The sequence below is a fragment of the Setaria viridis genome, chromosome 2 (genome assembly GCF_005286985.2).
Source record: "Setaria viridis chromosome 2, Setaria_viridis_v4.0, whole genome shotgun sequence".
In the NCBI taxonomy this organism is placed as follows: Eukaryota; Viridiplantae; Streptophyta; class Magnoliopsida; order Poales; family Poaceae; genus Setaria; species Setaria viridis.
In genome coordinates this window covers 11,412,465-11,423,216 of record NC_048264.2, presented here as the reverse complement: position 1 = coordinate 11,423,216, position 10,752 = coordinate 11,412,465, and the positions used below count along the sequence as shown (strand labels likewise).

General features: G+C 43.4%; 1 protein-coding gene across 1 annotated transcript; it reads left to right on the top strand.

The window, feature by feature from the left end:
* The first annotated feature begins 2,824 nt into the window (after positions 1-2,824).
* Positions 2,825-9,428, top strand: LOC117844562 (granule-bound starch synthase 1b, chloroplastic/amyloplastic). The gene is made up of 14 exons (XM_034725264.2): positions 2,825-2,983; positions 4,692-5,032; positions 5,255-5,335; positions 5,442-5,540; positions 5,630-5,719; positions 7,011-7,074; positions 7,156-7,256; positions 7,405-7,514; positions 7,609-7,855; positions 7,930-8,106; positions 8,196-8,387; positions 8,570-8,656; positions 8,740-8,868; positions 8,964-9,428. Exons 2-14 carry the CDS (start codon positions 4,703-4,705, stop codon positions 9,078-9,080), a joined length of 1,824 nt encoding a protein of 607 aa, XP_034581155.1. The 5' UTR covers positions 2,825-2,983; positions 4,692-4,702; the 3' UTR covers positions 9,081-9,428.
* Positions 9,429-10,752: the final 1,324 nt, after the last annotated feature.

Here is a 10,752-nt window from a genome sequence, read left to right as displayed (position 1 = left end):
GGAGGGTAGAAAGTGTTATAAATCAGTGTCGTCATATATCCCACGATCTGTTCCCCTTATCCCCTGAAACAGTAGGAGACGTGAGAAACTAGTTGAAGTTCCTGATCCCTTCCCATCTCATAAACTAAACTAGAAACACAAATGGGCTAATTTGGGGTGTTTGACAACACTCCACTCTAGAAAAAATAGCTCCACTCCACCAACTCCATCTTTTTGCAGCTCCACTCCATCAACTCTAGGAAAGTATGGAGCTGATGTACGTGTTTGGCTGATTGTAGTGCTCTAGCTCCAAAAACATGGGGACTTGTTGTGAATAGTCTATTTTACCCTTTGTGAATGGCCCACATATCATTGTCTTCTCTTCTCTTCCCACCTCTTCCTCTCTCCTCTCTTTTCCGTTCTGCACCATGGGCAGCGCGCCATCCCCGCTGGCAGCGGCGTGGCATGGGGCGCAACGGCGCCGCCTACAACACCGGTGTTCCTGTGGCTGGTCAGCAGCTACGACACAGCCCGACGCTCAAGTGGCCCTGCAGCCTACAGCCCCAACGCAGCCCCGCAGGCCATGGCGGTGTGGCTAGGAGCCCCCGTGGCGTGTCCAAGCCACCGGCAGTGGTGCAGCCTGGACCCGCGAGCGGCCATGGCGCACGAGGGGTGCCGCTGCCCGGTGTTGTTGCACGCGTCGAGGCTCGAGCTCGCCACCGCTGGGTGGAGCTCGCCGCGCGGAGGCTCGCCCTCGCCCACGCTTGGGCAGAGCTCACCTGAGTGGCCTTGCGCACCGAGGTCGAGGCTACCATGGCCGACAGATTGAAGGGAGATTGGCATGGGCGGAGGCCAAAATCAATCTGGATGGAGGACTTGATGAAAGAATTACGGGATTGGGTGGACAGGGATTGGGTGGACAAGGGCCACTGCCACCATCCATTTTCACGGGAGATTGGGCTGACGGCGCCCAATCTAGGCGGTGGTGGCGCGGCGTCTTGCGGGAGATGGGAAAGAGCAACGGGATGAGGGGCCCGGGGGACAGCCGGATGGGTGTTTTCTTTTTTTCCTGAAGAGGTAAGTTGTGTAATCAGTAGCACGGTAGGTAATTACCCATCAACTCCACAAGGAGGTTTGAAACTGTTGTTTTTTTAGTACCCCTACATGGATCTGGCCCTTAGATCCATGTTTTTTCTGGAGCGGGAGTTTATGGAGATGGACTTATTTGGCAGGGAGTTTTGTAGAGTTGGTGGAGTAGAGCTGTTCTTTGTGGAGTGGAGTGCTGCCAAACACCCCTATGTATACGTGGAATCAATCTTTCTTCTATTATTACATTAAGTGTGTACGTATGTTCCTTGTAAAGAAAAGAAGATAACTCTTGACCTTCGTGTTGTTACTCTTTAGCTTCAAGAAAAATAAAATTGATACAAATCCACTAATTTTCATTTTTATAATAGAAAGAAAATACCCACCTTGAACATTGAAACCAATGCCTACAATTACCCGAGGTCTCTATACATTGGGTGTTTGGGATGAAATGGGGAAGTTTAAGATATCATGGTTGTGAGAGGAGGACAAACTCCCTTTTCCTTTCACGGATTTCCTTCAAATTTTACTCCGAATCAAACTTCAATACAAGCTCCAATCATATACTCCCTCCATTTTTAAATATACAACGCCGTTGACTTTTTTCATCTGTTTGACTATTCGTCTTTTGTATAAATATTTTTGCAAATAGATAAACCTACAAGTTAAATCTAAAATACATTTAACAATAGACATAATGTTACACATTCTACTTTAGTTAACTAACTCGTTCAATAGATATTGATGGTCAAAGTTGGAGTAAAAAGTTAATGATATCATATATTTTAAGAACGGAGGGAGTTCTCCGAAGTATCGCATCACATTGCACTCGAACCCTCCACTTGGGCACAAAGACAACTTCAGTGGCGAAGACCCAATGTAGACTGTAGTTTAACACTTTCTTCACAATTTTCCTTGATCACCTCACATTGCCCCTGCCGCTGGCATGACACCCTCGTAGTTTTGCGTCATGCTTATTATGGTTTCCACTATCACCCGTCCCTGCTTCTCACTATTTTCTTAACGAGCTGCTTGATCACTAGTCTTTCCTCTTAGGTTCGATCTAAAAAACCATGTTTTTTTTTGAGTGAATCTAAAAAACCATGGTTGGCAAGGTGTTTTGTTTCATGTGACCTCTTTTGTGCGGTGGAGCAATTTTCGTTCCGAATTTATTGTGCAGAGGAGAAAATAATTTACTTCGCCTCTCAGTGGGTCACGATAAAAAGGAAGAGAGCAACAGCTAAGAGCGAAAAAAAAAAGAAGAAAAAATCTCGTACGCGGTCACCCCACACCAGGGCCCGTCCCAACACATGTCCCGGCGTCCTTTTCCCCGCGTCCACCAACACGCTGCGCCATCGGCCGCTGTCCCATCCCGCTAGCCGACGCCACCCTCCCCGAACCAACGGCTCACGCTCCCCCGCGCCCCCCCGCCCCTGTTCCCTGAGACTGAGACCCTGATCCGCGCGCCCCCCGCCGCGCACGGGGAAGGCCACGAGTTCTCCGCTCTTTTTCCCCCCGCTGGGCCCAGCTAACCGACGGCCCTCGTGCCGCCTGGCGCGCCCCGAGGCTCCCCTGCTTCACGCCTCGCCTCGGCATATTCGCCTCCTCGCCCCCTCGGACCCGTCGGTCGCTCCGGTGCGGCCCGGGTACGCTGCCGAGGCCTGGGCGCCCGTGTGTGGTGGCCGTGCCTGCGCAGGCATCGTGTGGCCGCTGTGGCGCGCGCGATCTTTTCCTGGCCCTCCTCGCTCCGTCGCCGCCTGCTTCTCCTTTCTACTTCTACTTCTACCTGAGCGAGCCTCCCTCCCTCCGCCCGCGCCCTGCAGTCCGCACTCCCCCAAGCCGCTTTGGCGAGCCAGCCGCTGCTTCGCCTTCTTCCTCCCGCGGTTGCAGTCACCGCGGCGCAGCCGAGCAGCGCAAGGTATCCGGCATTCCCATTTTTTTTAGCCTTCTTCCTCTTCTTCTTCCGCCCCACCCCCAGAAATGCAGTTCGATTGGAGCAGTGAGGGTATAATGTGCTGCTGCAGTTCGATTGTTTCTTGGTTTTGGGGTTCGACTATTCGAGGAGGGTGGAGGAAATTAGGTATTGGATTTATTTGTTTACTGTTTCACACTGAACCAACTGAAGCTCATTCCTCCCCCATCCCGTGCCTCCTGCTCCTGCACGCTCTCGATCTTGTGAGCTACGGCTTCAGTACGCGGGAGGGTAGTAGGTTCTCTGTTATGCTCGACCGTTTTGCTTTGCTCCCACTTCACAGGTACTCAGGTAGGTAGTTGGTCAGAGGGTCTGAGAAAGTAGTCTTGGGTCAGCTTGTCCAGAAAAAAAAAAACTTGTTGCGTAGCTAAACTTCTCGAGAGGCACTTGTGATCAGTGAGTATTCTTGATATGATGTTTCGGTATCAGGAACCAATTTCTTACGGGAATCTATATTCTTTTCTTACATGCCCCCACATGCATACTTTTGTGATGCCAGGATCTGGGTTTCTGAACTGTTTGCACTTATTTTCAGCACTGTTCTTCGTGTTGTTTGAATCTCGGAATCTGGATACTTTGCATGCCATGACGGCTCATAATAAAAAGAAAGTAAGAGAATGTCAAGACCACCTGGTCCACTTATTTATCGACATGAACATGGCAGTAGGTTGCTTGGACAGCGACATTTGTGAATTGTGATAGTTATGGTTTGCTATGTTTTTGTCACACTCTAATTTGCAGGGTCGGACCCTATGCTACCCGATCAAAATTTTAAAAGAAAATCTCATCAGTAAAATGTAAACATTTCTTTTTTTTTAAAAAAAAATATCTCTCCATGTGTGGTCCTTCTCATTACGAAAAATCTCCCGTTTCTTTCCCCCCAACAAACCAATCTTTTTTTTGGACGAATAAAATCTTCTATTTCAGTTGAGTAATATGCATTATAGTTTGTTTAAGTAGAACTCATCCATGAGGAAGTCTTTTCTTTTCTTATTTATTTTACCTTGTAGGTAGTCACACTTGCTGAATCAAGGTAACCTACTAAGCTAAAATTTAAAAAGACCAAATTTTTTGGTGTAAAAAGGTTATTTCCTCTTTCCTTACTGTGTCTGAGTAAAAATGACCGAACTGGGTAACTAAGCTAGCCCATGAGGGTGCTGAAGTGTATGGAGATTTAGATTTCAGAAACCTCACTAACTTTTCGCATAGACTTAGAATCTTGGGCAAATGAATGTGGCCGCATCCTACATTAAAGGAAAACTAGCCTTCCCTTGATGGTGTCTCAGAGTGCACTGCAGGCCATTTATGGTATGGGGCTACTAAGCTAGCAAATTAGTCGCCTTGAATAACTTCAGCATCTGAAGTTTGACTATTCTCATCAGTCAAGCACTTGAACCTCAAATAGTTATACTTGGATCTAGTCTCATGAACACTTGTTCTACATCAACATATTCTTTATCTTCCTTTTTGTCTACCATTTCATGATGACTATTTTTTTTAATTTCAGACTCATATTTGTGATATTATAAATACTTAACATAAAAATATTTGTGCCGCTCTCCATTTAGAATATGTACTTAGGCAATGCAGTTTTGATGTTTCCCTGAACCGGAATAACATGAACAAGTTATGATCTTCATTTGGAATTTGACAGGTCACCATTGAATGGCTGCAACGATGGGTTCAATATCTGCCTATGGTTCTTACCAAACAAATAGGCCCAGTGCACTGAAACAGGGACCTCACATGCAATTCCAAAAATGTTGTGGTGGAGTTACGTTCTTAAGCAAGCGCTCCCAATCCACGCGAAGTAAGACACATCTGGCCAAAAGAAGAGCTACAAATAATGGAATTCATCCAAAGGCTACTAGGTCCCGGGCACCTATTGTATGTTCTACTGGAATGACCATTGTTTTTGTTGCAACTGAAGTGCACCCATGGTGCAAAACTGGTGGCCTTGGTGATGTAGTAGGGGGACTGCCCCCAGCTCTGGCTGTAAGTATTCTTGCAATACATTGCTATTTTGATACCTACAAGTTCCAAAGCTTGAGTCCATGGTGCAACCAGTTGTATTCCGGTGTTCCTTGCCACTCTTATGTAATTAGATCCAATTGAGAGTATGTGATCACTGATCACCCTTGTTTCTGCTTACTGTAACGATGCTTAATGCAGGCTTTGTTATATGCTTTACACTATGCACATATCATTTTTTTATAGGCTATGGGACACCGAGTCATGACGATAGCTCCTCGCTACGATCAATACAAGGATGCATGGGATACAAATGTCCTTGTTGAGGTATACTTTTTAGTTTCTCTGTTTTGCTATTTGGTTTGTATTCAACTTGTAGCTGCTTGATGATATTTTATATGCTAAAAGCCTGAAAAATATTTCACTTGCACAGGTAAATGTTGGTGACACGGTAGAAACAGTTCGGTTCTTCCACTGCTACAAAAGAGGAGTTGATCGTGTTTTTGTCGATCATCCTATGTTTCTTGAAAAGGTCTGTTGAATTGCACTGTTGCATGCTTATTGAATAACCTAAGCAAGTGTGATGACCTTTCAATATTGCATTTGAATCATATTCTCTAGGTATGGGGCAAGACTGGAGCAAAACTGTATGGTCCAACTACTGGAACTGACTATCGAGATAACCAGTTGAGGTTCTGCCTTTTGTGCCTTGTAAGTAATCCAGTTTATTTACATTTCCATATGCTTAGCAAATCCATGCATTCTCTTTCCTAATTTAAGGTTTTCTTTAAGTAATCCTTGGCAACTCTTGATCTGTTAGACTCCTAGAAACCCTTACTACAAACCTTGTTGTAAAATTATGTTTTCCTATTTATAATACACAATAGATGATGCATCTGAACAAATACTACTGGATGGGGTTTAGATATTTGTTACTGAAAAGATTGGCACTTCGTATTTTCTGTTACAACCATTGCAGCCCAAATGAAGCAACTCCAACACTAAAGATTGTTTGATGTGCCGTTTTCACCTTGTCATATAGGCAACGTTACCACACTGAAAATTTCCCTTTGTCCCCTCTACTGCTTCCTTGCCACCACCCCACCCCACCATCCCTAGTTTCACTAATTTTCACGCAAACTAGCATGAGCAGCCTAACAAATGTACTTTTTATAGCTTTGCTTTAGTAACTGCAATTTTCATCATTGTTGATAGTGAATTTACCTTTTGTGTTCGGTGAGAAAAACCATGTATGTTATTGTCAGACTAATGCTGTTCCATATTTTCTTGAGTAGCAAGTGTGACTGTACCTTGTGGCATTTGCTCTTCTGATAACACATCTTTTTGACTATTTGATTATCAAAGCCTATTGATATCATAACTTCCATGCATTAGTTTACTGCAGCATTTAGGTATATACTAAGTGAATTCTAATCACTAATGTTATATCTAATAGCTTATTAAACATGATTAGTTCATGTGGGCAAGGCACAGTCTTTTTTTTTTTCAAAATGAAATCTGGAAAAAGCTTGGCAAGGTAATGCTTACCCAAGTGGCCAAGTTTTCTAGGCTTGCATGGTTACATTGTGGGTTAGGTTGGTAACTGGTAAGACCTTTTTTCGTGAATGGCGGATGAAGATGACATTGTCCAAAGAAAAGACGATGCGTCTATTCATTGTTTTTTATCAACTTTTCAAGTTGATGCCATCGTTTTGATGGAAAACAGAGGTTGGAGAATGTGTTTAATATTAATGTATTCCCACATTTCCTCAATATGCTATACTATTGAGTGAATTGGTTGGTGCAGAAGCTCAGTAGATCTTTTCACTTAGTAATTAATTTGTTGGCTTGGGTCTGGAACTTAGGATACATTTAGCCACTGACTTTAGTTTGAAGTTTAGGGCAAATCATCTTTTGATCATTTAGAGCACACTGCAACCAAACCAATTTCTCTGTTTTATATTATTTTAGTGAAGTTTCTTCTAATCTAGTTATCTTTTAGGCTGCATTGGAGGCTCCAAGAGTTCTCAATCTCAACAATTCTGAATATTTCTCTGGACCATATGGTAGGTCTTGTCTATTAGATGAACTAACATGGCCGCACTCTCTTGCTTACTAGCATTCAACCCTTTTTTCCTTGTAATCAGGAGAAGATGTTGTCTTCGTAGCAAATGATTGGCACACTGCAGTTCTGCCATGCTATCTGAAGAACATGTACAAGGCAAATGGAATTTATGCAAATGCTAAGGTATCCCATTTCCTTCTTTTGTTTTTTAAATTTTAAGCAATCTCGTGCAATAAATTTGTGGGGGAGTAGCGAATGATTATTTTTTTGTATTCTTGCTTCACAGATGTTCATTTTTACCTGTTTTTGTTTGTTAACTGTGATCTTGTAGGTTGCTTTCTGTATTCACAATATTGCCTATCAAGGTCGATTTGCCAGAGCAGACTTCGATCTTCTTAATCTACCTGACAGTTTCTTGCCGTCATTTGATTTTCTTGATGGGTATGGCCTATGGGGCTTCATGTTCTATTGCTTCATTAGATATCTGTATGTTCTTCTGGCTTCTTTGACATTGGTAGAATGTGAATGTTTGCAGGCATGTTAAGCCTGTATTAGGTAGAAAGATTAACTGGATGAAGGGAGGGATCATGGAGAGTGATCTGGTTCTAACAGTCAGTCCACATTATGTCAAGGAACTCACCTCTGGCCCAGATAAAGGTGTTGAGTTGGATGGTGTCCTTCGCACAAAGCCCCTTGAAACTGGAATTGTAAATGGCATGGATGTTTATGAATGGGATCCTGCGACAGATAAGTACATCAGTGTGAAATATGACGCAACAACGGTAAGGTCACTATGATGACATGCCCGTTCTTACCACATATGGAAATTTCTTTCCTTAATGAAATAACTTGTCAGGTAACTGAAGCAAGGGCTCTAAATAAAGAAAGGTTGCAAGCTGAAGTTGGATTGCCTGTGGACTCCAGCATCCCAGTTATAGTTTTTGTTGGCCGTCTTGAAGAACAGAAAGGATCAGACATACTTATTTCAGCCATTCCGGAGTTTGTGGGCGAGAATGTTCAGATAATTGTTCTTGTATGTTTCAATTAATAAGTGATTCTAATGCTTTCACATGCCATAATGCAAGCTGATGGCTGCTGAGAAAATTTTCTTTTGCTCTTCAGGGTACGGGAAAGAAGAAAATGGAGGAGGAATTGACGCTGCTGGAAGTGAAATATCCAAACAATGCTAGAGGCATAGCAAAATTCAACGTACCATTGGCGCATATGATGTTTGCTGGGGCTGACTTCATCATTGTCCCAAGTAGGTTTGAGCCCTGTGGTCTCATTCAGTTGCAAGGGATGAGATATGGGGTGGTAAGAATTTCTAACTTGCCTTGTTACATTTCCAGTTTGAGTACATAAAGTCAAAATATTAGTAGAAATTTCTTTCTTATCATGTTATATCTTGATTTTCTATAATGTGTTAGAAAATACAACTTATTAAAGTAGAGAAAGTGGGAAAAATGACCATCAACGTCAAAATTGCATTTTTTCAGATTCCAATATGTTCATCAACCGGAGGACTTGTAGACACAGTTAAGGAGGGCATCACCGGATTCCACATGGGTTCGTTCAACGTCGAGGTAAAGAATAGTAGGCAATCACTGACTCTTTTGCTCTTACGCTCAAGAAATAGTCCTTGATCATAGCCTTTGCTATCCTGTAGTGTGAAACTGTCGATCCAGCTGACGTCACAGCAGTCGGCTTGACTGTCACACGAGCTCTGAAACAGTACAACACCCCGGCGTTCCATGTGATGGTTCAGAACTGCATGGCGCAGGACCTGTCCTGGAAGGTAGGCACAGATGCTAATAACTAATAAGTTCTCAAACGGTACCTTGCAGCTACTCTTGTGAAAATAAGGATAACCCCCTCCCATCTCTGATTCAGGGGCCGGCAAAGAAGTGGGAGGAGGTGCTTCTTGGCCTCGGGGTCGAGGGAAGTCAGGCAGGAATCGAGGGCGAGGAGATCGCTCCACTTGCCAAGGAAAATGTGGCCACTCCCTGAAGCCTCGTACCTCGGAAATATGCATTACTAAGCAATATGCAGTAGTATCATCCTGACTGCAGGTCATAGGTTAAATTTCTTAGCCTTCCATGAAATGCGGAGCCAGGCACCGGCAAATCCAGGAATTTCGCCTCTACGTCATGTCATCTGTAATATAATCCTTGTTGGTATTCTAAAGAAGGCATGCCTGGTTTCGTTCAAGCGCAACGTTAGCTGGGATGTTTGGACCTACCTCCCGTTTTCGTTCAATCGCCAATCTTATGTAAATATGTAATGCCAGTGGGGAACTCGAATGGTCCCACGTGATAGGGTCTTGAAAGACTTGCTTATCTTGTTTTGACTGGCTCATTGTTGTGCGTTGTTGGCTGCTGCTTTTTTTTTTAAAAAAATGAAACAGGAAGGGTTGTCTCCTACTGATTATATATTAATAAAAGAGGAAGAAACATGTTTTACAAAACAAAACTTAAGAAGCAAAGATGATACAACTCGGGCTAGTTTTACTCCATAAGAACTAGAGAAAATTCTTTATGTTAAGACTGACTGTTGAATTCCTCTGAAATCGTTTCTTGACATTCAAACACACCAACTCATAATAATGATAACGCCCATGAAGGAAGGGATACCCAGCTGATCTTTGAAAGACTCCATGCGGAACTTGCAGGTTAAGAATCAACCAGCATGCTTGAGCAAAGGGGCAGTGGAGGAAAAGGTGCTCCAATGTTTCCTCAGTTGCACATTTACACAGAACACATTCATATGATTGAAGGACTATATTCATCAAGAGGAATGAAGGCACTTAGTGGGACTGCAATATCCTCAGCTGAAAATCATAATAATAACATTAATAACACAATAAGTTGCAGATAAAAGAATGAAATTACTGGTCCAATTAATAACATGCAATCAGTTTCATTTGCTATCTGTCCATCGGTGATGCAAAATGAAACTTCACTGTAGCAGAACCGCCCAAATTAACTCGGCTAAAGCACACTTAAGTCGCCTGACATGCGATCGTGCACCTTAATCAAGCCAATTTGGTCGTCTGTCGGATTCTTTCCGATGAAACCACGCTACAGGATCGCGAAAGCGGACTCACCCGAGAGTGAGCAGTTGCAGAAATTACAACATTCCATTCTTTTAACAAGTGCATGAGTTTATTACAACAAAAGAGTTTGAAATTCGACACAAGTTTGCAAAATGTTCAGCAACGGAAATAAACAACGGTAACTAAACGTCGATGCCCGACACCGTGACGAAGCCGGTCACGACATCAGTAACCTCCATCCTCGCCGTCCGAGGAGGGAGCCCACTTGACCGTCCATCCCGAAGGGAGCTGGGAGGGCCAAGCGGTACCTTTTTCCAAAACAAAACCTGAAAAGATAAGCCACAACAAGGCTGAGTGACTACGCTCAACAAGACTTACCCGTCGGTGGTACTAATCCACCAACACCTAGACATGCAGGCTGTTTGGCCAAAGGGGTTGTTTTGCCAAAAGCGACTAGTGGTGGATCCTTACTTTCAACATTTTAGCCATGAGTTCTAGTTCATTAACCATTCTACATTTGCAACTCATACTAAACAAGCATGGTTATACAAACAATTAATAGAAAACATCAGCATTAGCATCATCAACATGTCCTCTTCTTACTCAATGTAGCATAGTGATCAAGTA

Coding starts and splice junctions, on each gene's coding strand:
- LOC117844562 (XM_034725264.2), top strand. CDS start 4,703: ATGGCTGCAACGATGGGTTCAATATCTGCCTATGGTTCTTACCAAACA. Junction 5,336..5,441: donor ATACAAATGTCCTTGTTGAG/GTATACTTTTTA, acceptor TCACTTGCACAG/GTAAATGTTGGTGACACGGT. Junction 8,107..8,195: donor ATGTTCAGATAATTGTTCTT/GTATGTTTCAAT, acceptor TTTGCTCTTCAG/GGTACGGGAAAGAAGAAAAT.